Source organism: Nothobranchius furzeri, chromosome 7, assembly GCF_043380555.1.
Source record: "Nothobranchius furzeri strain GRZ-AD chromosome 7, NfurGRZ-RIMD1, whole genome shotgun sequence".
Taxonomy (NCBI): domain Eukaryota; kingdom Metazoa; phylum Chordata; class Actinopteri; order Cyprinodontiformes; family Nothobranchiidae; genus Nothobranchius; species Nothobranchius furzeri.
The window spans coordinates 45497413-45520171 of NC_091747.1; the positions used below are offsets into that span (position 1 = coordinate 45497413).

General features: G+C 48.0%; 3 protein-coding genes across 4 annotated transcripts; 2 read left to right on the top strand and 1 right to left on the bottom strand.

Moving 5' to 3' along the window:
* Positions 1–166: 166 nt before the first annotated feature.
* On the top strand, positions 167–11106 carry si:ch73-173p19.1 (uncharacterized). The gene is made up of 17 exons (XM_015954720.3): positions 167–332; positions 1290–1396; positions 1485–1624; positions 1698–1858; positions 1943–2101; positions 2178–2628; positions 3226–3324; positions 3776–3866; positions 8530–8753; positions 8840–9082; positions 9154–9252; positions 9338–9531; positions 9600–9774; positions 9842–9998; positions 10072–10225; positions 10427–10538; positions 10620–11106. The coding sequence occupies exons 1-17, from the start codon at positions 312–314 to the stop codon at positions 10793–10795; spliced, it is 2763 nt and encodes a 920-aa protein (XP_015810206.3). The 5' UTR covers positions 167–311; the 3' UTR covers positions 10796–11106.
* A 385-nt stretch (positions 11107–11491) lies between these two features.
* Positions 11492–15792, bottom strand: abcf2b (ATP-binding cassette, sub-family F (GCN20), member 2b). The gene is made up of 15 exons (XM_015954721.3): positions 15675–15792; positions 14684–14843; positions 14388–14600; positions 14132–14314; positions 13883–14054; positions 13645–13740; positions 13459–13561; positions 13249–13344; positions 13036–13155; positions 12860–12949; positions 12672–12782; positions 12517–12579; positions 12304–12432; positions 12033–12236; positions 11492–11967 (listed from the first exon to the last, which is right to left on the bottom strand). The coding sequence occupies exons 2-15, from the start codon at positions 14829–14831 to the stop codon at positions 11848–11850; spliced, it is 1848 nt and encodes a 615-aa protein (XP_015810207.1). The 5' UTR covers positions 14832–14843; positions 15675–15792; the 3' UTR covers positions 11492–11847.
* A 1465-nt stretch (positions 15793–17257) lies between these two features.
* On the top strand, positions 17258–22480 carry chpf2 (chondroitin polymerizing factor 2). 2 transcript variants are annotated; one of them, XM_054751446.2, is made up of 5 exons: positions 17258–17367; positions 17991–18227; positions 18803–19367; positions 19450–19632; positions 20983–22480. In XM_054751446.2, exons 2-5 carry the CDS (start codon positions 18046–18048, stop codon positions 22249–22251), a joined length of 2199 nt encoding a protein of 732 aa, XP_054607421.2. In that variant the 5' UTR covers positions 17258–17367; positions 17991–18045; the 3' UTR covers positions 22252–22480. The 2 variants fall into 2 exon arrangements, with proteins under 2 accessions (XP_054607421.2, XP_015810200.3); XM_015954714.3 differs by lacking the exon at positions 17258–17367 and having other exon boundaries at positions 17752–18227.
* Positions 22481–22759: the final 279 nt, after the last annotated feature.

The following is a 22759-nucleotide window of genomic DNA, read 5'->3' on the forward strand; positions in this document are numbered from 1 at the left end:
TTTTCACCCTCGTCCACTAGTAAATCTGCATTATCGCTACTAATAAGGTGACAGCTGATTGGGTGCTAAACGCGTCAGTCACGGAGGAATAAATGAGATTTGTTTAGTGCTTCCTGCTGGAGAAAGCTCCGTGTCTCCGCGGTGTTGATAGGCTGCTGTTTTGTTGATGTTCTGGCAATCTGTTACCTACTCAGGAGGGGAGGAGAGGTCACTGTGGCTACTGACTAGCATTGCGGATCATTCCATGCATAAAGTTGATGGTTCATAGCAGTTCCACCTTGATATTTCTACACCAACCTTGAAACAACGACATGAGTTTCGCTGCCTCTCCGGTAAGCTTCAAACATTTTACTTGAAGCCGAATGAAAACATTACTCTGCTAGCTGTTTTAGCTTTAGCTACATTAGCATTGCCCCCAACTAGCTGTTAGCTCTTGAGCTAACGTTGTTTGTTTACACCTCCGTTATCCAAATTACAACATTTCACACACTAGCATTTCCCAAATTAACAGTTTTTTGTTCAATATTACGTCAACATATTTTACTATGTGTTACATTACATATCATGAGGAAACCAATAAGCTGGCAAAACTGTATAAATTGTTTGTTAAACTTATATCTTGAAAGTGTAAAGGTACTCATTAAGCTAATGCTAGTAGTACGTGAACCAACGGCTACATATTATTTTCAACAAGATAAATAATTTATTCAACATTTATAACTTTCCGTATCATTTCTGTTTAAAATTATATAATATTCAAGCTGATTTAATCATCCTGAAGTGATAATTCTGGTGTACACGTTGGAGAAATTAGCCAAAATGCAATGACAACCATTGAAAAGCCTCTAGTAAAGAGGCATAGGGATACCTGAAAGGAAAATATAGAAATATTTTTGTGTACAGTACTGTGCACAAGTCTGGCCTGGGAGAAATTATCTTTATTTTGTCTTTGCTGTCAACAAAAATGAAAGAAATGGTAAAAATATTAACTACATTTTAATGGTTTTTATTTTCAGGTTTGATTTATGATCATTTATGTAATGTCTTTGTTATAAGGCTGGAAATATTACTTGTCTAATTGTCTAATAAATAGTGTTTCTTCGATGAATCTACGTGTGTAATGCAACAAGAATTAATCATCTGTAGTAATCATGAACTGAATTAAGCAGTTTTAAGGATTTAAAAGGGCCTTCTTGTGGGCAGCGAGATGGCCTCTTGGTTAAAAATGATGAAAACTTCTGCTTTTGTTTACGTATGATGTGAGTCTTGTTTTGGATGATGTCCTGCAGACGATCGGGGAGTTGTTCCTCACCCTCAGAGAGATGGGTTTCACTGAAGAACAGATCCAAGCCGCTGTGCAGGCGGGGCATTTTTCTGTGACAGAAGCTGCTGATTGGTGAGTGGTCTCTAGTTCTCAAAAACACAAATTTAATGGTTTTCTAAAGTCTTTATTATGTAATATGCCATTTCCTATACGTTTAAAGGCTCCTACAGGGTCAGTATCCACGGCACACGTTGGCGAAGAAATCCTCACAGCCAGCTGAAACCGCTTTTTCTGCTTTCAATCTTCCCAAAGAAGCACCAAGCACCTCTACGTCACCCTCATCCCCCCCTGACAGCATGGGTAAAATGCCACCATCTCACTCTGTGATGGTATAAAATCGTCTCCATAGATTTATACTTCCTGTCTTCAACAGCGTGCGCGTCGTTTGTCCTGAAGCCGTCGCATCCTTCCCCCCAGCTCAGTGATCCACCTCTGATTGAATCACGGATCAAACAAGACAAAAGTGACTTTGAAGAGAAGGAGAGACAACGCGTTGCTCAGGAGGTCCGAGCTGAGAAAAGGCAGAAAAAACAGGTCGGTGCCGGCTGGATGTCCTTAAGCCAAACATCTAAATCTCTGATGTCAGTTGAAAAGTCCTTGTGTTCTGTGCGCCGGCAGGAGCGTGAAATGGTGTTAAAGCGGATCGCCGAGGATCGGAGGAAGCAGCAGGAGAAAATCCAGACGACTCCAGTTTCAGAGGCGACGGCTCCCATCAGCCAGCCGCAGAAACTAGGAGGAAAGATTCAGACGAATGTAGACAATAACTGTATCCTCATGGTGAGTAGAAAACCCTCGTTTACATGAACGTCTGCTTACAAAAGTGTTGTGTTGAAATATTTGTGTTTGGCTGCAGATTCGGATGCCGTCTGGCGAGTCCATGAGAGAGCGCTTCTCAGCCGACGCCCCTCTGCGCAGCGTCGTGGAGCACATCAGCGGACGCCACCCCTCCCTGCCCTCCTTCTCTCTCGTTCAGGGTTTCCCACGAAAGCGCTTCGGCGAGGCAGAGCTGGCGTGTTCGCTGCGCTCTCTGGGCCTGACGCCGAACGCTTCACTGTGCATTCAAACCACGCCCCCAGAGACACCTCAGGAACCTCCTAGTCCAGTAGAACCCCCTCCAGAAGTTCAGAATGAGCCTTCACCGCATGTTTTACCTCCTCATCCGCACGCACCTGCTGAGTTAGGGGCCAGAGGGCATGACCCCGTTTTACCACCCCTGCTGCCTAACCACCTGTGGGGGGAGGCGGTGAATTACGCCGGGATCCCCGGACTGGATCCTCCTTTGTCTGGACCTTCTCACTTCTGGGGTAAGAGTTTTATCAGGATTTTTGCAGCTTTTTCACCCATTTTCAGCTTTTGCACCCGACCGTTGCAGAATATTGGCTTTTAAAATAAAATACGTGCACAGAAGAAGAGTCAGGCGTAGACGTTCCCATCCGTAGCAGATCAACGGTTTTAGTTAAAGATGTTGATTTTCAACTGCAGGACAAGTTTTCAGCTCATGGCTCTTTGGAGATCCCCATCTAGGTGCTAAAATGTTCTTTATGTCTAAAATATGTTATTTTCATTAGATTTAACAAAACAAATTGTGTTTTTGTGAAAAGCATCAAAGGGCATAAAGAATGGATTTATTTCTTGGACTTAGTGGCTTAAAAATGAAAATCCTCCATAAATATTCAGATTGGAAACGGGTGAAAAAAATCAGCATTTTTGTGCAAAAACATAATTAAAAGACAGATCAGCAGACGGTGATGGTTAGTTGTAATTACTCTATTAAGTTAATCATGTTCTGGAAATTGAAAAATCCCAGCTGGTTGTTTTTGTTTAGACTGAATCAGCTGGTCAGACCAAGCCGTTAAGCTGAGGTGGGTTTGGGACTGGATGACATTCCTGCTGTTTGACAGGACGAGGACAGAGACTGGTTCCCGGTGACGGCCAGGATCCCGGCGTAGAGGCAGAACAGGAAGAAGAAGGCGAAGAGGAACCCCCGCACCATTTAAACGGTTAGCTCTCTCTCTCTCTCTTTTTGAGCTTTGTCACCTTTCTGTTAGAATCAATTGACCTCCTGTCCCCAGGAAAAAGCTCCCGTCCCTTTTCTGAAGATTAGGCTCGCTGCCCTGAAAACGCGTCACATTTCGGAGAGATTTGGATTAAGAAACGTGTGAGAGAATGCCCCCATCTCACACTTACAGTAAACCAGTCTGAACCCAGTTACCTACAGCGGATCAGCCAATCACACTCACTCCTGCAGAGCACGTGTGTGTCCTATATCTGAGTATGTGTGTGAGAGCAGAGATCAGTCGAAGCTAGACAGTCAGAGCCACAGCCGGATATATGAATTATTAAAGGTGTGTGTGGGCTTTTAAAGTTTTTTTTTAATCTTTCAGATGCTTTTATTGTGAAAATGTAGAGTTTTATTCTTGTAGTTTCAGATGATCTGTGCTCTTTTCCCAGGAATGCCCAGGCTGCCTTTCTTTCCAGAGAACAGGAACCGAGGACGATTCGAGCCTCGGCATCACTGGCCAGAGCAGGGGAACCGACTCAGGTCTGATGAAACACTTTCATGCACGACTGTAGCAGACAGACTAACAACCACACACACACACACACCGAGCTGGGGAGGGACACACACACACACACACTGTTTTTTTAATTCTCACCACAAACCGAGGATTTCTGTTGTTTATGTGTAACTAAATGTTTAAAAACTGTTCACACTGCAGATTTGGGCCAAACTGTTTTAATGTTTGTCTGATTTGCAGCGTAAGGATTTGTTGACGTGTTTCACTGAGATAAAGCTTTGGTTTTTTCTTTAGAACGTTTGCAAGTAAAAAAAAAAAAAAAAGAAAAAAACAGCATGTGAGAATGTAGAGCAGCCAGAAGGTCTTCAAGTTGGAAGAAGTAGAGGCAAACTGCAGCACAGGGACATTTTTCCTTGAGAGCCAAAATGCTTCTCAGGCATTTATTTCACTGCTTTCCTTTTACAGATCACAAAATAAAAAATTCCTCCCCAAGCCTCCACCTGGCTTCCTTTAAATACCCCAGAAAATCACACCTGCAAACAATCAGCCACAATCATCAGTGCTCCAACATTAATTCCAAAAGGAAATAAACATCCACATAAATGTACCTTTAGTGTTAACATAAACAAAAGACAAAACTGTTTCTACAATACAAGAAACATTTTCACACTAAGACCAAATAAACAAATCCCACTTCCTTTGGTTTGTTCAAATGAAGCAGCCAATCATGGGATAATCCAGGGAGGTAGTACTGGGTGGGCCCTCCCCCCTCCCTGCTCTGGATACAAAGCAAACAGGAAATCCCAAATGGTAACTAACTACATCCACACCAGTGCAATATTCACATTTCAGTCTGGTTAAAATATCCCCCATCACAGTGCCAACAGGCTACAGAAATAAACTACAGGGGCGAAGGGGAAATCATCCACACCACTTCGTCACACAGCATTTGTAATGAAAGGAATCTGAATAAATTCTACTCTAGACTCGGTCACGTACCTGTGAAGATGTATTTTAGATCCTCACAGCATCACCTATAGGGGCTCGTATTTATTTCAGTTAAATCGTCTCGTCTCGTCTTCCTCCGCTTATCCGGGTCCGGGTCGCGGGGGCAGCATCCCAACTAGGGAGCTCCAGGCCGTCCTCTCCCCGGCCTTGTCCACCAGCTCCTCCGGCAGGACCCCAAGGCGTTCCCGGACCAGATTGGAGATATAACTTCTCCAACGTGTCCTGGGTCGACCCGGGGGCCTTCTGCCGGCAGGACATGCCCGAAACACCTCCCCAGGGAGGCGTCCAGGAGGCATCCTGACCAGATGCCCAAACCACCTCAACTGGCTCCTTTCGATCCGGAGGAGCAGCGGTTCTACTCCGAGTCCCTCCCGAATGTCCGAGCTCCTCACCCTATCTCTAAGGCTGAGCCCGGCCACCCTACGGAGGAAACTCATTTCGGCCGCTTGTATCCGCGATCTCGTTCTTTCGGTCATTACCCAAAGCTCATGACCATAGGTGAGGATTGGGACGTAGATCGACCGGTAAATCGAGAGCCTGGCTTTCTGGCTCAGCTCCCTCTTCCCCACGACAGATCGGCTCAGCGTCCGCATCACTGCAGACGCCGAACCAATCCGCCTGTCGATCTCCCGATCCCTCCTACCCTCACTCGTGAACAAGACCCCGAGATACTTAAACTCCTCCACTTGAGGTAGGACCTCTCCCCCGACCCGGAGGTGGCAAGCCACCCTTTTCCGGTCGAGAACCATGGTCTCAGATTTGGAGGTGCTGATCCTCATCCCAGCCGCTTCACATTCGGCCGCGAACCTACCCAGCAAGAGCTGAAGGTCAGAGCTGGATGAAGCTAGGAGGACCACATCATCCGCAAAAAGCAGAGACGAGATTCTCCTGCCACCAAACTCGACACACTCCACACCACGGCTGCGTCTAGAAATTCTGTCCATAAAAGTGATGAACAGAACCGGTGACAAAGGGCAGCCCTGGCGGAGTCCAACCCTCACTGGGAACAGGTCCGACTTACTACCGGCTATGCGGACCAAACTCACGCTCCTCTGGTAAAGGGACTGAATGGCCCTTAACAGAAAGCCACCCACCCCATACTCCTGGAGCGTCCCCCACAGGGTGCCCCTGGGGACACGGTCATAAGCCTTCTCCAAATCCACAAAGCACATGTGGATTGGTTGGGCAAACTCCCATGCCCCCTCCATCACCCTTGCAAGGGTATAGAGCTGGTCCACAGTTCCACGGCCAGGACGAAAACCACATTGCTCCTCCTCTATCTGAGATTCAACTATCGATCGGACCCTCCTCTCCAGTACCTTGGAGTAGACCTTTCCAGGGAGGCTGAGGAGTGTGATCCCCCTATAGTTGGAACACACCCTCAGGTCACCCTTCTTAAAGATGGGGACCACCACCCCGGTCTGCCACACCCTAGGAACTGCCCCCGATGACCACGCAATGTTGTAGAGACGTGTCAACCATGACAGCCCTACAACATCCATAGCCTTGAGATACCCAGGACGAACCTCATCCGCCCCCGGGGCTCCGCCGCTGTGTAGTTGTTTGACTACCTCAGCAACTTCTGCCCCTGAGATCGGACAGTCCATCCCCAGGCCTCCCAGCTCTGGTTCCTCCTCGGAATGCGCATTGGTGGGATTGAGGAGCTCCTCAAAGTATTCCTTCCACCGTCCGACTATAGCCTCAGTTGACGTCAGCAGCTCCCCATCCCCACTGTAAACAGTGTGAGCGAGTTGCTGCCTTCCTCTCCTGAGGCGCCGGACAGTTTGCCAGAACCTCTTTGGAGCCGATCGATAGTCTTTCTCCATGGCCTCACCAAACTCCTCCCACGCCCGAGATTTTGCCTCGGCAACTGCCACTGCTGCACCCCGCTTGGCTATCCGGTACCTGTCTGCTGCCTCCGGAGACCCACAGACCAGCCACGCCCTGTAGGCCTCCTTCTTCAGCCTGACGGCTCCCCGAACCTCTGGTGTCCACCAGCGGGTACGGGGGTTGCCACCACGACTGGCACCGGCCACCTTACGACCACAGCTAGCAACAGCCGCCTCGACAATCGCAGAGTGGAACAAGGCCCACTCGGACTCAATGTCCCCCACTGCTCTCGGGACGTGGTCAAAGCTCTGCCGGAGGTGGGAGTTGAAGACCGTCTTGACAGGTTCTTCTGCCAGGCGTTCCCAGCAGACCCTCACTATGCGTTTGGGTCTGCCAGGTCTACGCGGCATGTTCCCTTGCCATCTGATCCAACTCACCACCAGGTGGTGATCAGTTGACAGCTCCGCCCCTCTCTTCACTCGGGTGTCCAAAACATACGGTCGCAGGTCAGATGATACGACTACAAAATCTATCATCGACCTGTGACCTAGGCTGCCCTGGTACCAAGTGTACCGGTGGGCATCCTTATGTTCGAACATGGTGTTCGTTATGGCCAAACTGCGGCTTGCACAGAAGTCCAATAACAAAACACCGCTCGAGTTCTGATCAGGTGGGCCGTTCCTCCCAATCACACCCCTCCAGGTCAAGCTGTCATTGCCCACGTGAGCATTGAAGTCCCCCAGCAGGACAATGGAGTCCCCTGATGGAGCACTATCTAGCACTCGTCCCAGGGACTCCAAAAAGGGTGGGTACTCTGAACTGATATTTGGCCCATAAGCACAAACAACAGTCAGGACCCGTTCCCCGACCCGAAGGCGCAAGGAAGCTACCCTCTTGTCCCCCGGGGTAAACCCCAACACACAGGCAGAGAGTCTCGGGGCTAACAAAAAGCCAACCCCAGCCCTCCGCCTCTCACCCGGAGCAACTCCAGCAAAGTAGAGTGTCCAACCCCTCTCCAGGTCTCGGGTTCCAGAGCCAATGCAATGTGTCGAGGTGAGTCCGACTATATCTAGCCGGTACCGCTCAACCTCTGCCACAAGCTCCGGCTCCTTCCCCGCCAGCGAGGTGACGTTCCATGTCCCAAAAACTAGTTTCCTTGTCCGGGGATTGGACCGCCAAGGCTCCCGCCTTGGTCTGCCACCCGATTCACATTGCACCGGACCCTTCATGTTCCTCCTGCGGGTGGTGGGTCCACAGTTGGACGAGCCCATGTATCCGGTTCGGGCTGGGCCCGGCCGGGCCCCATGGGCGAAAGCCCGGCCACCAGGCGCTCGCTCACGGGCCCCAACCCCAGGCCTGGCTCCAGGGTGGGACCCCGGTAACCCTCCGGGCCGGGTACTCCGACTCTTCGTTTTCACCGCCATGAAAGATCCTTCGAACCGTTCTTTGTCTCACCCTTCACCTAAGACCAATTTGTCATGGGAGACCCTACCAGGGGCACTAAGTGCCCCAGACAACATAGCTCCTAGGATCATTAGGGCACTCAAACTCCTCCACCACGATAAGGTGACGGTTCAAGGAGGAGTCAGTTAAATCTGAATAGATAAAATAAAACACCAATAATGTTTTCTATTCCTTAATTCTGTTATGAGAACATTATTTCTTAGATAACCTAAATAAGTTGCTTCACAAAGTCAGCAGCTAGTTCACCCTGATATATGAAATAATAACGATATGAACTTGTGTAACAATACATCCAAAATAAGATCAAATGGGGATTTGCTACCTGCCGTGCTCATATCCTCCGTTAGAGGGAGCTGCGGGTTTTTGATGAATCTTGTGTTTTAGGGAGGCTCCAGAGGAGGAAGCCGCTGACCCAGAGGAGGCAGGAGGCCCGGTGGCGCATGTTGCTGCAGGGCAGGCTGCAGTGGAGCGTCTGCAGAGAGCTGCACAGCAGGAGGACCTCAGCGTCTCTCAGGGACAACCGTCTCCACCTAAAAGACCCTTCAGGACACCAAACGTGCCGTCCCTATGTGCCTTGGCCACCCGCTCCACCGTCCACCTCATGACTGGTGGGAGGCTCTCCCTGGAGCATATCTGGCTCGGTAACTTTACCAGATGAGATGTTCTGACCCGGCTGTCTTGACCCCACCCCCAGCTCCCAGCATGCAGTACAGCAGCAGCCTGGCAGGTCTCACCCCAGAGCTGGCTGAACTTCTCCTCAACCACATGTCCCGAGAGAGGCTGCTACGTCCGCGCACCCTGGAGCTCTTCTTCGGCTGCCCGTTGCAGAAGTTTGTCCTGAACTGCTACCCGTACTCCACCAACGAGCTTCTACGGCAGCTACGAGCCTTCACGGCTCTGAAGCATCTCAGTCTGGTCAACTCTCCCCTCATCACGGGTAAAAGCCACTGCCGTCTGATTGTTTATCACCTCTGTTCCTTCTTAATCTCATGGACCGGTCTTGTCCAGACTCGGGTTTGTCCATCCTGCCCAGCCTGGGTAAACTCCAGTCCCTCAACCTGGCCGCCTGTAGCAAACTGACCGACTCCTGTCTGCAGTTCATCACAGGTCTGAACTCACAGGCTCCTGTAGATTCACCTGCTGTATTTAACATGTTAGAGAGCGTGTGTTTGTTGTGTTTATCTCCTTTAAGGGTTGAAGAGTTTGTGCTTCCTGTCCCTGGATCAGACTAAAGTGACGGATGCTGGGATGCTGCTGTATCTCCAGTCAGCTCCTTCCTGTCTGACTCAGCTGAGTCTGAACCAGACGGCGGTGACTGAAGTCACACTGGCCGCGCTCTCCACCTGCGTGCCTCAGCTGCGACTTCTCAGCATCAAGCAAACGAAGGTGACTCGGCCTCAGAAACCTCATGTTCATGCAGCTCAGGAGTGGCTTCTCATCTGTCGTTGTGGCAGGTAAAGGACGTAAGCGCTCTGGTGGAGATGTCCGGTCTGCAGACTCTGAGTCTGGATGGGACGGGCGTCACTGAGGCGTCTCTGGAGAACCTTGCCACCCATCCAGCTCTGTCTTCTCTCAGTTTAGGAGGAATTACAGTAAAAGACGGTGACCACACACTCGAGATCATCTCAGGTTTGTTCCCAAGAAGACTCAGGAATGACCAGAGAGAGAAAAGCAAATGAATTTAATGTTCTTTCAGGTCTAAAACTGAGTCACCTCACCCTCCCTGGACGCCACACTGTGACGGACAGTGGCCTGTCTTTCATCAGCAGGTTGTCTCTGCTGTCAGAGCTGGACCTGACCGACTACACACAGGTCACAGACCAGGGAGTCCACCAGCTCTCCACCATGACCAGGTCCTCAAGTTTCTAGCATCATTCCAGATGTTTTTTTAAAGTAAACAAACTGATTATCATGAATTTCATGTAGGTTGAAGAAGCTGTCGCTCAGCAACACCCAGGTGACGGATGCAGGGCTTTCCTCTCTGCGCGGCTTGCAGGAGCTGCAGGAGCTGTGTTTGGACCGAACAGCGGTGACCAGTCGAGGAGTGGCCGAGCTCATCACCTGTCTGCCTCACCTTCAGGTGGTTTAAAGCTCGAGTTCTCTCCTGTGGAACAAAACGTCTCGTTTTATTAGGGGCTGCAATAAAAATCAGGATAGTGAAACACACCTGGTTTTAGTTCTCCATCAGCTAGGGTTTTACCAACCCGGAGAGGCTTTTAGTTCTTTTGTCTAATCTTCTCACTTTAAAGCTCAGATTGTCTCTATCCGTCCCGTTTTCCAGGTGTTGGGATTAGCCAGTACACAGGTGGGAGACACGGTGGTGAGGAGGGGTTTGATCCACTGTCAGCAGCTGGTTAAGATCAATCTTAGCCGCACACGGATCACAGACCACGGTAAGTAAACAATTCCATCACATATCGTCCTGTTTGTCCACACTCGAATGAGCAATCCTGTTAAATCTCCTCCTCCTGCAGGTTTGAAGCACCTGAAGGGCATGCGTCTCTCTCAGGTGAACCTGGACGGCACTGGCGTCAGCCTGATGGGCGTCGCCGGCCTCCTCTCTGTGACCAGCATCAGCAGCATCCGGGCCAGTAACACTCGCTCCATTCCACCAGACGAAGTCTCAGATGAAGAGTGGGAGACTCAGTGACCGTCGACACCTCTCCTCCTCCTGCACCTCCTCTAATCCCCTGGAACTTGCTGTGGCCAGGATTATATGAGAATGGCATCGAGTGAAACACTCCAACTTGCACCGTTTCAGCTGCAGCTAGTGCCACTAATCGGACAATCACAAGCTGAAACCTTTAACGGAGTGCTTCCTGCTTAAGGATAACTCCTTTTTATTAACCATGCATCAAATAAAAATCATTTACTCATTGTGTCCGGAAACGCAGCCTGCTTTTGTGCAGGTTCACAGGTCAACGTGAACATTCTGCTGCATGTTTGTAGAAGATCGACTGGAGATTGTTCAACTAAACACGGAGGATGCAGATTTCTCATTCTGATTGTTCTGTTAGAATAGTCACGTCTGATAGCGGCTTTATCATTTGAGTGGAAACATCAAGACTTCTGAGGCAGATTTCTAGCCGTACAGCTGCACTGGAGCAACTTCATGCCTGCATATTTGTCCCGTTTTTATTAACCATCACATTCCGTGTCATTTTGCACCAAAATCAGCTTTCATGGTCCATTTTAATGCCGTTTAAAGCAGATGTCCATTTACCTCGTAGAGCACCAGAGCCCAAAGATCTTAATTTTTGTTTAGAGCTGCAATAGTTTATTTTGCTGGAAGGCTGTATGATGGATACAGTCCCCTCTTATTTGCTGAATAAAAAAACATCCTCAGTTTGATTCTGCTGTCTTTATTGTTCTGTGTATTCAGACAAACTTTATTGCATTACATTGTTAAATAAGGCAGAACTGCTGTTTTACACCAGAGGAAGGGAAATAAAGTCAACTTTTAAATATAAAACATGACCTAAAAGCTGCTGCTGTGTGCAGGATGACATAAAAACTGAAAACCTTGCTTTGAGGACAGCACAATGGAATGCATTCCAGGTGAACCAGCCAATCAGAGCACAGCCTCGTGATGAGGGCGGGGCTTCGATCAACGCCGTCAAACTGAAATGGAAACGTGGTATGACACGTACGAGAGACCAGTCCAATAAGATGCATAAGAATGTTTCAGTTCGCTCTCATCCTTCAGATGGCGTGCACCTGCTGCTTCTCAATCTTGGTCTTCAGATGCTCCTTGTACCCCAGAATGTCACTTTTCCACTTTGTGATGGTTTGTTTCTCACAGACCCAGATTTCCTGAGCCACCTGGCAGGAAGGGAATGATTAGAATAGTGTTTGAACACATTTCTGACTTTCACACAAGTACAAACCTGCTGAATGAGTCTGAAGTCGTGGCTAACAAGCATCATCCCCCCGTCAAACTCGTTGATGGCATCTGCCAGCGCGTCGATGGTCTCAATGTCCAGGTGGTTGGTGGGCTCATCGAGGAACAGCATGTGGGGGTTCTGCCAGGCCAGCCAGGCAAAACAAACTCGGCACTTCTGACCGTCGGACAAGTTTCTGATGGGGCTGACCTGGAACCAGTCGATGGTTTTAGCGACGCTCCGCTTTTCAGGACAAGGATCAACCGATTTAACCCACCTGCTGCTTTCCTGTCAGACCGTAACGACCGATGATCTTCCTCATCTCCTCCTTTTCTTTGATCTCAGGGAAGCACTTCATCATGTACTCCAGAGGAGACAGGTCCAGCTCCAGCTGCTCCGTCAGATGCTGGAAACACGAGCAGGTACGGGGAAATAAATATATTTCAATGCTCAGAACTTAAAACGTGTCAAAAGACAGGCTGAAGCTTACCTGGTGGTACCTGCCGATCTTTACGTGAGAATGTTTGCGGATCATGCCGTCGGTGGGAAGGAGCTATAAAAAAAAAAAAAAAAAAAAAAAAAGAGGCAAAGACTCAAAGGATGATTTCATTGTGGTGCTAGCTAGTTGGTGCATCACCCACCCACCTCTCCCATAAGCAGCTTCAGCAGCGTGGACTTCCCTGCTCCGTTCGGGCCCACCAGAGCCACTCGAGTATCCAAATCGATACCAAACTCCAGGTTTTTATATATGTGCGGCTAAAGGAAAACAAATCCGTTGCCATGAATAAACCAGAATTCTGTGAGGAAGTCACCTGCCTCTTCGCTACACTCACCGTGTTGTCGCTGTACTTGAAGCTCACGTTCTGAACCATGATAACAGGAGGAGGAATCTTCCCACAGGGAGGAAAATAAAATGACAGCGTCTGGAAGAAACAGGACGATGGGGCTTGGTGAGAGAGGGAAAACCAGAGGTATTCGAGCCGCCACGCTCGGCACATCGGCGGCGTACCTTGTCATTTACAACTTTTTCAGTCAAGCCAGACGCCACCATCTTCTGCAGCGTCTTCTCTTTGCTCTGCGCTTGCCGGGCCAACTTTGCAGAGCCGTGACCAAACCTGGCGATGTAATTCTACAGGAGACAAACGAACAGGTTACACACCAAACAAACGTCAGCTAATTTGGGCTAAAGGGTCACTCTGATGCAGAAAAACATCCCCTTTACCTTCATGTGGGCCATCTGGTCCTGCTCCCAGTTGAACCTCTTCATCTGGTTCTCTTCCAGCTCAGCTCTGGTCTTCACATACTGGTCGTAGTTACCCTTAACAAATATAGATCTGCACCGTCATCCAACAGCACACAGATATGATTCCTTATTTAGCATCAGGATCACACATGGCAGCGTCCTGGGACGGTCTAAGCCACCCGCTCTCACCGTGTAATACTTTAGTTTTCTCTGATGCAGGTGGATGATGTTGGTGCAAACGCCGTTGAGGAAGTCTTGCGAGTGCGAGATGAGCACGAGGATTCGTTTGAACCTGACAAGACCCGTTAGGCTGATGAGTTTGTGCTCTATGCACGTGTGAGGAAAAAGAAATGCCACTAAAACATTTAAACTTACGACTTGAGCTCCTCTTCCAGCCACACACAAGCATCCAGGTCCAGGTGGTTGGTCGGCTCATCCAGCAACAACATGAAGGGCTTGATAAAGAGAGCTCTGCAAAATAAACAGATGCTCAGATTTAAAATAAAAGGAAATAACATCTTTCCATTCTTCCCACTGAAACAATAGTCAATACTTTGATTTTTACAAATAATGCACAATATGAAATTCTAACAACTACTCCATTTCTCGGTACCTGGCTAGAGCAACACGCATCCTCCATCCTCCACTGAAGTCCTTGAGCTTCTTCTGCTGCATAGCAGCGCTGAAACCCAAACCGTGAAGGATCCGAGAGGCTCGCACCTGTGCCTTGTCTGCATCCAACTCCTCCAGACGCTCGTACAGCTCCATCAACTTCTCACACTCGGCTTTGTGGAGACAGATGAGTCAGTTCCTGTTCAGCCACAATCAGCAGCGGGTTTTTACTTGATCTTATTTCACTTACAGTCTTCGTGGGCTAGTCTCTCTGCCTCTTTCTCCAGCATTATTCTCTCCTCATCCACTTCCATGACACACTGCAGAGCCGTCTTGTCACTGGGGGCCATCTCCCGGGTCAAGTGGTAAATATCTATGTGCTCAGGAATGGGGATTTCACGATGCCCAATGGCTGACAACAGCATGGACTTCCCTAGCAGAAGAAAAGTTAGCATCAAGTGCCTTTAGGATTCACTAAAGGTGTGGAGGAGGTGATGAGGGGTTACCTGTGCCGTTGAGGCCGATGAGGCCATAGCGTCTGCCTGAGTTGAGCTCCAGGCTGGTGTCTGCTAGCAGCTCTTGACCATGAAATGTAAGCGACAGGCTGCTGATGTGGACATCAGTGCTGTTGGGGTGGGATGCGAGGACGCCGGTCACTGCCCGTGCCTCCGTCTTACGCAGCTCAAACTCATCCAACTCCTTTGTCAAACTGACAACACCTGTTTCCAAAGAAAAGGACCAACTGTCAATCACTAAATACTCAAAGTGCCAGTGCAGTTCCAGTAATTCCAGTGTTCCTCACCATTATCACCATTGCTATGTGCTCCGTTTTCCTGGCTCTCTGGTTGGTCGCCCTCTCCGTTTAATTCATCAGATTTCTTGGTGCGCTGGCGTGCTTTGGCGGCCTCCTTCTTCTTCGCTGCCTTCTTTTTGGCCAAGTCTGACGGCATGGTTGTGGAAGTCTATCGGATTAAAATTAGAACACAGTTTTAAAAATCACATTATTGTTGGTTAACGTGTGAGAATCAAGCCAGCATTAGACATGGGTGAGCTGCTGCAGATGTATGAATCAGGCTGTAAGTGACTCAACACCCAGATGAGGTGTTGTGGCGCATTGTAAAGTAGTTTCATTGACTCTACTGTGGACAGCCGTCTTATTTTTGGTATGTTTGCTCTAACTGGGTGTCGTATGGGCTGTCCGGACTTCCTTCTGTTTATTAGGGAACAGCGAGTACCATACATGCGCTGTGACGCGGGGGACAGAGGGTGCTCCTTTGGATACAACACCGGCTCGGTAACGTGCCGAGAAGAGAATGTAACTCTAGTGGTGCTTATTCTGATAATTATCCAACAGGAGGGTTTGACGTGATAAACAATGAGGCCTTTAACTCCTGGCAATGAAATAACATCGCATTTAGGTTCCTTTCAATCTGACCGGCTTAGTTTCTCTGATTAGCCCAGCTGTTAGCCGCTAACACGGGCTATGCCGCTAAATGTCCAAATTGCCACTCAAGAATTACATTGTATAATATTTAAGACTCGTGCTAGTTGGGACAAACAGAATGTAACATGTGTACAAAAATAAGAAAACAATCAAACACGAGACGTTTCGGGCGATATCCACTACTGACAGGCCCGATTGGCTAAAGCTAACATGTCGCTAGGCCCAATGTAGCAACGACACAACCAGATAGCGGTAATTAGTTTTTAACAAGCCCGTTTCGATTAACAACAGCCAGGATAAATGAGCCATTCAAATCCTAGTCGTCAACCACTGTTGGGTTGGTTCTTACCTAAGTATTTGCTGTTGTTCTCCTACTTATCTCCGGAGCACACTGATGTCTCGTGTCCACTTTTTGCCGGGTGGATATAGCCGCGGTCGAGAGACTGCCAGACAGACCATATATGGTCAGGATGGGCGGAGTTAACGGAAATACGTCCTCTTGTGGAACTGCCGTAAATTGTTGGAATTCGGACCATTTGCCTTGTTTAAGCAAGAAGATCCAATTCTTCTAATTCCCAAACAGATATTTTTTACTTTGTATCTAATAAAATTATATTGTTATATTTATTGTGTGTGTGTGTGTGTGTGTGTGTGTGTGTGTGTGTGTGTGTGTGTGTGTGCTTTACATAATCTGACTTTAAGAACTGTTCAGTAGTTTTATTATATATTAATTTAAAAAACTTCAAGATGGATGTTCATGCATATATTGATTTTTGTCATGATAAAATTAATATTTAATCTATAAATTCCTGATGCTGCTTAAGATGCTTTAATTTTGCTCAATAAAAATGTGATGAGATCACAACCCTTCTTGCAATGCATTTCTTTAGATAGGAGAGGACTAAACACTACTAACTGCTGATAATTGTGCTAATAAACAACCATGTTTGATTATAGGATTTGGTCATTTTTAACTTTTAAGTAAAAGCCAACCAATTATTACATAGAAACGCTATCTAAGTGTTTGAAGAGAGGAATGCAATCTTTGCATTATCTGGATTGGAGTCAAATTAAGCATAACAGAAAAAAACTAATCATATGCATAAATGTTTGTATTTTTTTAGACAAAATGACAGGTTGTCATGTCTTTACAGTACAAAAATTAGCCATGCTGAACTCCCCTTTTATGTAAACGAGGCAGTCCAGATAGTGTCTGCATGTTTCTCCCATACAGCCAAACATGCTGACAGCTCCTTCCACAACTTTCCATAGCTGTCATTTAACCCATTCAAATAAAAAGTAGGAAAATGACAAAACTCAATGCAAAAACTGAACTCTCCTACAGAGGGGATGCTGCTGCTGCAGCGGTGCATCAGTCAGTGGATATGTTTCTTTTTAGCCAGCCGTCTTGTGAACCGGCTAGAAGTGATCATAGGCAACTGAAGGCAACGTGGGAGGATTTCTTCTCTTCATTTCAGGTGACACGAGTGTGGGCGGTGTCACCTTGTGTTGAGAACGAACGACTTGTTAGATCCGTAACAGTTGACAAAATAAAAGTGAAACACTAAAGTAGCGGAGGATACTTGTTATAGAAGAACTTCAAGAACCTGTGCTTTTTCATTAACAGCAGATTTACCGACTTTATTCATTACATTTAAACACTGGCATCGAAACAAGTTTTGTTTTGTTTTTCATCAGTTACAAAGTCTAAACGAGTGTATGCCTGTCACACCGTTTAACACTCGCTGGGACGTAAACTCCGCCTAAGTCTGTGCCGTTTTGTCTGCTGGTGTATAAATGGAACGCAGCCCGCAGTGAAGCCTGTTACTAATGATGGGGCTGAAAACGAAATGAGGAACGCTGTTTCCACACTCCCTGTACGTGTGTGACACTCTGTTTTTGAGGAAGTGGACAAACTAGCAACTAGGAGGACACTTGTTTTGATTCACATAATGGCTTTTACCCCTATAGGCCATCAAATATGGGACCTTCACGCCTGTGCTCACGGATGTGGATCGTCGCGTCTGCGTTGAAAAGCAACGGTCGGTCGCGATGCTAACTCGCTAGCTTCCTCTTTGATGTTTGTTCCTTGAATCCTTCGAGACTATAACACAGGCTATCTCTTCATTTACGACGTTTACACTCTGGAGACTTGTTACGTATTGTTAACGGTACCAAAGGAGATTAACATAAATGTCAGCCATCCTGAAGGCAACCTTTCAGCTACGTTTTAGTTAGCTGACTTTGTAAGTTGCTGTTAGCCAATAAAATAATAATCCAGGTAATTAACACAGCAGGAGCGAATACACAGGAACGACACACAGACTACTAGTTAATGAATAACCAAACTAACTAATTTAGGGTTTTAGAGAACCGTTAAGACTCCAGTGATGCTATGCAAATGTTTTCACAGCAAAGTTTTGCATACCGCTAGCTTAATTAATAGTATTCATTAAAACAAGATCTGGATTTTCGTCTCACTGGTTTAAACTCTTATTTAATAAAGAGACCAAGAGAAGAAGCTGTGATTAATGCAGGTTTTCGAACATTTCAAGCCTCCTCCCTCTGGTTTCTTCACCAAATGTTTGGTTAAAATGTTTGGAGTTGGCACTTTTAGCTCCTAACAGGCAGACATGCGTGTCTCGTCGTTTTTGGCCTTGTTCAGGCCTGCTTTGCCCCTGCTCCTGGGGCTGTCTCTGGGATGCAGTCTGAGCCTTTTGATGGTGTCCTGGACTCAAGGAGACACGGATGATCCCTGCAGAGATGATCTGAATAAAGGCAGCCTCTTCCTGGGTAGAGATGTCCAGAGAGACCAAAGGAATGGAGCTGGGGAGGAAGACTTCCAGCCACGAATAATACCTTATCACAAGGATCCTAACAAACCATACAGGAAGGTCCTTAGGTAAGAGCCATGGCTGTGGAATAAAGGTACACCTGAATGTTTCAGATCAACGATCAGATAACCCTTGTAAAAACCTAATTCTGTTTTCAAACAATGATTTATTGACGTAAAAGGGGATCAAAACCAACCAGTCCCAAAGTGAAGACATCTTCCAGCATTAAGGTCAAAGGTCAGATGTTCTCCTTCAGGATTTTCTGCTAGAGCAGAATTTGTGGTCCCAGGTCCTGAAGCAGTTAAGGAGCCACATACCATCACACTACCACCACCATGTTTGACCACTGGTGTGACACAAACTTAAAAAAAAAATTTAATAAAGTCTGTCGTACATTTTCCCAGCACCTTATGGTCAGCAGCTGCACTCTACTGGTTGATATTAAGGGTTAGGGTTAAAGGGACTTGTCACTAAATAAATCAGGCTTATTTATAAGAAATGGGGGATTTACGGTTGTTTATTCTTAACTTAATAGGCTTCCTGGGTGGGATGTACAGTCTTGTTACAGAGTCAGAGCTCCATGCTGCACATCATCAGAAAGAAACTTGTCTTTTAATGCTCTGATCCGTCTCCTCTGATCCAGAACTCGATACATCCACACTGAACTGGGCATAAGAGAACGACTGCTGGTGGGCGTGCTGACATCCCGGGCCACCCTCAACACACTAGCCGTGGCGGTAAACCGAACCGTCGCCCACCGCTTCCACCGGACCTTTTTCTTCACAGGACTGCGGAGCCCCAAAGTGCCTCATGGCATGACTGTGATTGCCCACGGTGACGACCGGCCCGTGTGGCTGATGTACGAGACGGTGCGCCACCTCCATCAGCACCACGGTTCTGACTACGACTGGTTCCTGCTGGCCCAGGACGACACTTACATGCAGGCGGATCGTCTTTCGGAGCTGGTGGGTCACCTGAGTTCAGGTCAGGACCTGTACATGGGCAGGGCGGAGGAGTTTATTGGAGGGGAAGAGAAGGCGCGGTACTGCCACGGTGGTTACGGCTACCTGCTGTCCCGCAGCCTGCTGGCCCGTCTGCAGCCGCACCTCGACACCTGTCGTAACGACATCCTCAGCGTGAGACCCGACGAGTGGCTGGGCCGCTGCATTATCGACTACTTGGGTCTGAGTTGCGTGGAGATGCATCAGGTAACAACAACAAACTTGTTTATGAAACACGTTCAGAATGTCCAGTTTCCCTGCTGAGCTTGTTCACTCTTACTGCTCACAGGGGATGACGTACCGTTACTTTGAGCTTCAGAAGAACGCTGATCCAGAGCGTGAAGAGAGCGCAGAGTTCAAAAACGCCTTCACGGTTCATCCTGTATCAGACCCGAACCTCATGTACCGTCTGCATAAACGTTTCAGCCACATTGAGCTGGAACGGACGTACCAGCAGATTCAGGAGCTCCAGGTTTACCATTCTTTACCAAGAACTTTGCACCAAATGTCTATTTCACCTCTGCTGTTTGGTTTTATTCCACCTAAAGCCAGGGTATCCGAGGGTCCTTAAAAAGTCTTAAATTTACTTTTCCAAATTTAAAGCCTTGAAAATCCTTAAAAATGACAAATAATCCTTAAATACAGTTTCCAAAGGTCTTAAATTACCAAAGACCCAATAAACTACATTATTTTATTTCTATGACATTTTTGTGAATTTCTAGTTAGTCTTCAGCATTTTTTGTGTATGGTGTTGACGTAAGCGGAACCGTACACATTCAGTTGGTTGTGAAAGGGGACTATTTTTAGATGAGCACATTAGCTGGTTAAGCTAGTGGGAGCTTGCGCCATAGAGAAGTGCAAGTTTAATGGTAAATGGATGGTTAATCCCACGTTCGCGACGTGGTTAGCACTGGTTCCAGGCAATAGCTGTAAATTATAGCTTAAATTTAATTTAAAAAATAGCTTAAATTTGGATCTGGATCGAAAGGAGTCAGTTGAGGTGGTTTGGGCGTCTGGTCAGGATGCCTCCTGGACGCCTCCCTGGGGAGGTGTTTCAGGCATGTCCTGCTGGCAGGAGGCCCCCGGATCGACCCAGGACACGTTGGAGAGGTTACATCTCCAATCTGGTCCGGGAACACCTTGGGGTCCTGCTGGAGGAACTGGTGGAGGTGGCCGGCGAGAGCACGGTCTGGTGCTCCCTAGTTGGTATGCTGCCCCCGTGACCCGGACCCGGATTAGCGGAGGAAGACGACAACGAGCTTAAATTTGGTCAAAGTGGCCTTAAAAAAGGTCTTAACAAGTCTTAAATTTGGCTCCCTTAAACCTGCAGATACCCTGTAAAGCACTTTATGCTCCTGGGTAGAAACACCTGGCTGATGCATTATTTATACATGCTGAAAATAACCTAGTTACAGGTGCTCTGTTGGGACATGTACCAGGACTGTCTAATTCTCAGCATGCTGTTAAAATATGCTTTAGTAGATTACTCAAACATGGCTTGTTGCCGTTATGTCCAGTTTAAAGAGAGTCCACCCTCTGCCAGGTTTAGAGTTTAACGTATCAAGCTGACCGTCGTCGATGAAATGTCCAGAGAAACTGCATAAAAACCTACAACCTCCTTTGCAGACTCTACAAACCTGAATTATTGCTTAAAGGTAACATTTCATAACAGGAAAACTAGAAAAAGATGGAGCAAGAATGACTTGTTTGAAGGATTCCAGGAGATGTAAAAAAAAATGTGGCAGCACAAGTTGGGTTTTGCAGAGTTGCTCCAGCCTGATGTGTGATAAACTGACTGACGGATGTTTTGTGCTTGTATCAGATGCAGATGAGTAACCTGAGTGACCTTACGCCAGAGGGCAAGGCTGGGGTCACATGGCCGATAGGAATCAACCCTCCCTTCAAACCCAAGACCCGCTTCGAGGTCATAAACTGGGATTATTTCACAGAGGAGCACATCTACACCTGCATCGACGGCTCGCCCAAGTGCGAGATGAGAGGGGCGGACAGAGCCGACGTCGGCGCCATACTGGAGATCGCCGTGGAGGGACTGAATGAGCGCTACCAGCCACAGCTTCGCTTCCGAAAACGGCGCTTACTCAACGGGTATCGGCGCTTTGATCCCACTCGTGGCATGGAGTACATTCTGGACCTGGCTCTGGAGGCTATCTCCCAAAAAGGCCACAGCCAGGTCATCGCCAAGCGAGTCAATCTGCTGCGACCTCTCAGCGCAGTCGAGATCATTCCCATGCCGTATGTAACGGAGGCAACGCGGGTGCAGGTCATCCTGCCGATTACCGCCCAGGACCAGGACTTTGTTGGTAACTTCCTGGACATGTACGTGATGAACACGCTGGACACGCACGACAACGTTTTACTGACCTTCCTGTTCATCTACGATCCTTTCGACGCTCAGAGAGTCAGCCAGATGGACGTGTTTGCTGGTGTGAAGTCCATGATCGGGGAGGTGGAGAAACGCTACGGAGACGTGAAGATCCCCTGGATCAGCGTCAAGACCGAGGTACCCTCACAGGTCAAGCTGATGGACATCATCTCCAAGAAGCATCCTGTTGACACGCTGTTTTTCCTGGCCAGCGTTTGGACGGAGGTCAACTCTGACTTCCTGAACCGCTGCAGAATGAACGCCATCAGCAACTGGCAGGTTTTCTTCCCTATCCACTTCCAGGAGTACAACCCGGCGGTCATGTACCGCGACCAGCAGCCCTCCGCCTCATCCTCCACCTCCGAGTCCCTGAGGGACGGACACTTTGACCGCCACGTCTTCGATGAGGCCTGCTTGTACAACGCAGACTACATGAGCGCTCGGACCAAAATGGCAGCCGATATTTTAGACAACGAGGAGCTGCTGGAGAGTATGGACGTCTATGACATTTTTGTGCGCTACTCGGGCTTGCACGTGTTCAGGGCGGTGGAGCCGGCGCTGATCCAGAAGTACGTACGACGAGCGTGCAACCCTCGTTTCAGCGAGGACGTGTACCACCGCTGTGTCCTCAGTAACCTGGAGAGTCTGGGGTCACGCTCACACCTGGCCATGGCTCTGTTTGAGCAGGATCAGGCCAACAGCACGTAGAACCGCCCAGCAGCTCTGGGGACGGGCCGCGCCTGGTTAACCAAGCACAGATGACTCATCGTGGGTTCCTACAGCTGGAGTTATCCGTTGTCAAGGAAACGTAAACGGGACGAATTATGAGTCATGGTGATGTCACTCCTAAAATGGGCACGCTGTTACTCGTGACCTTCTTTGACAGAATGTGAGACAGTATTCATGTTTTAAATTGGCTGATGTGTGTGTGGGTAAAACAAAAACGCCTTTCATTGTTAATATTATTAAACTTGAGCCATCGGTCTTCTTTGTGAAGATGATAATAATGCTGGAACAAGCTGCCTTTTCTTTTTCTATTAAAAGTGCTTCCAATCAGGAGTGGCGTCTTCATTCATGCTGCTCGGCGTGTAAAAGAGCTCCAGACTAGTTTACAGGATCCTCACGGCGTGAGCCACCTTCTACTCCCAGAGATATCTGAGCGTCGTGGGCTTTCCGCTCACATTCAGCTGCTGCAGGGCCTAAAGGCAGTGAACAG

Bases quoted from the DNA above. Each gene is read 5' to 3' on its own strand.
- si:ch73-173p19.1 (XM_015954720.3), top strand. From the start codon at position 312: ATGAGTTTCGCTGCCTCTCCG. The intron at 9,083-9,153 runs GTAAAAGCCACT...GGTCTTGTCCAG, and splicing joins CAACTCTCCCCTCATCACGG to ACTCGGGTTTGTCCATCCTG. The intron at 9,253-9,337 runs GTCTGAACTCAC...ATCTCCTTTAAG, and splicing joins CTGTCTGCAGTTCATCACAG to GGTTGAAGAGTTTGTGCTTC.
- abcf2b (XM_015954721.3), bottom strand. From the start codon at position 14,831: ATGCCGTCAGACTTGGCCAAAAAGAAGGCAGCGAAGAAGAAGGAGGCC. The intron at 14,601-14,683 runs GTGAGGAACACT...CTTTGGAAACAG, and splicing joins ACATAGCAATGGTGATAATG to GTGTTGTCAGTTTGACAAAG. The intron at 14,315-14,387 runs GTAACCCCTCAT...TTCTTCTGCTAG, and splicing joins CATCGGCCTCAACGGCACAG to GGAAGTCCATGCTGTTGTCA.
- chpf2 (XM_015954714.3), top strand. From the start codon at position 17,959: ATGCGTGTCTCGTCGTTTTTGGCCTTGTTCAGGCCTGCTTTGCCCCTG. The intron at 18,228-18,802 runs GTAAGAGCCATG...CCTCTGATCCAG, and splicing joins CCATACAGGAAGGTCCTTAG to AACTCGATACATCCACACTG. The intron at 19,633-20,982 runs GTTTACCATTCT...TGCTTGTATCAG, and splicing joins AGCAGATTCAGGAGCTCCAG to ATGCAGATGAGTAACCTGAG.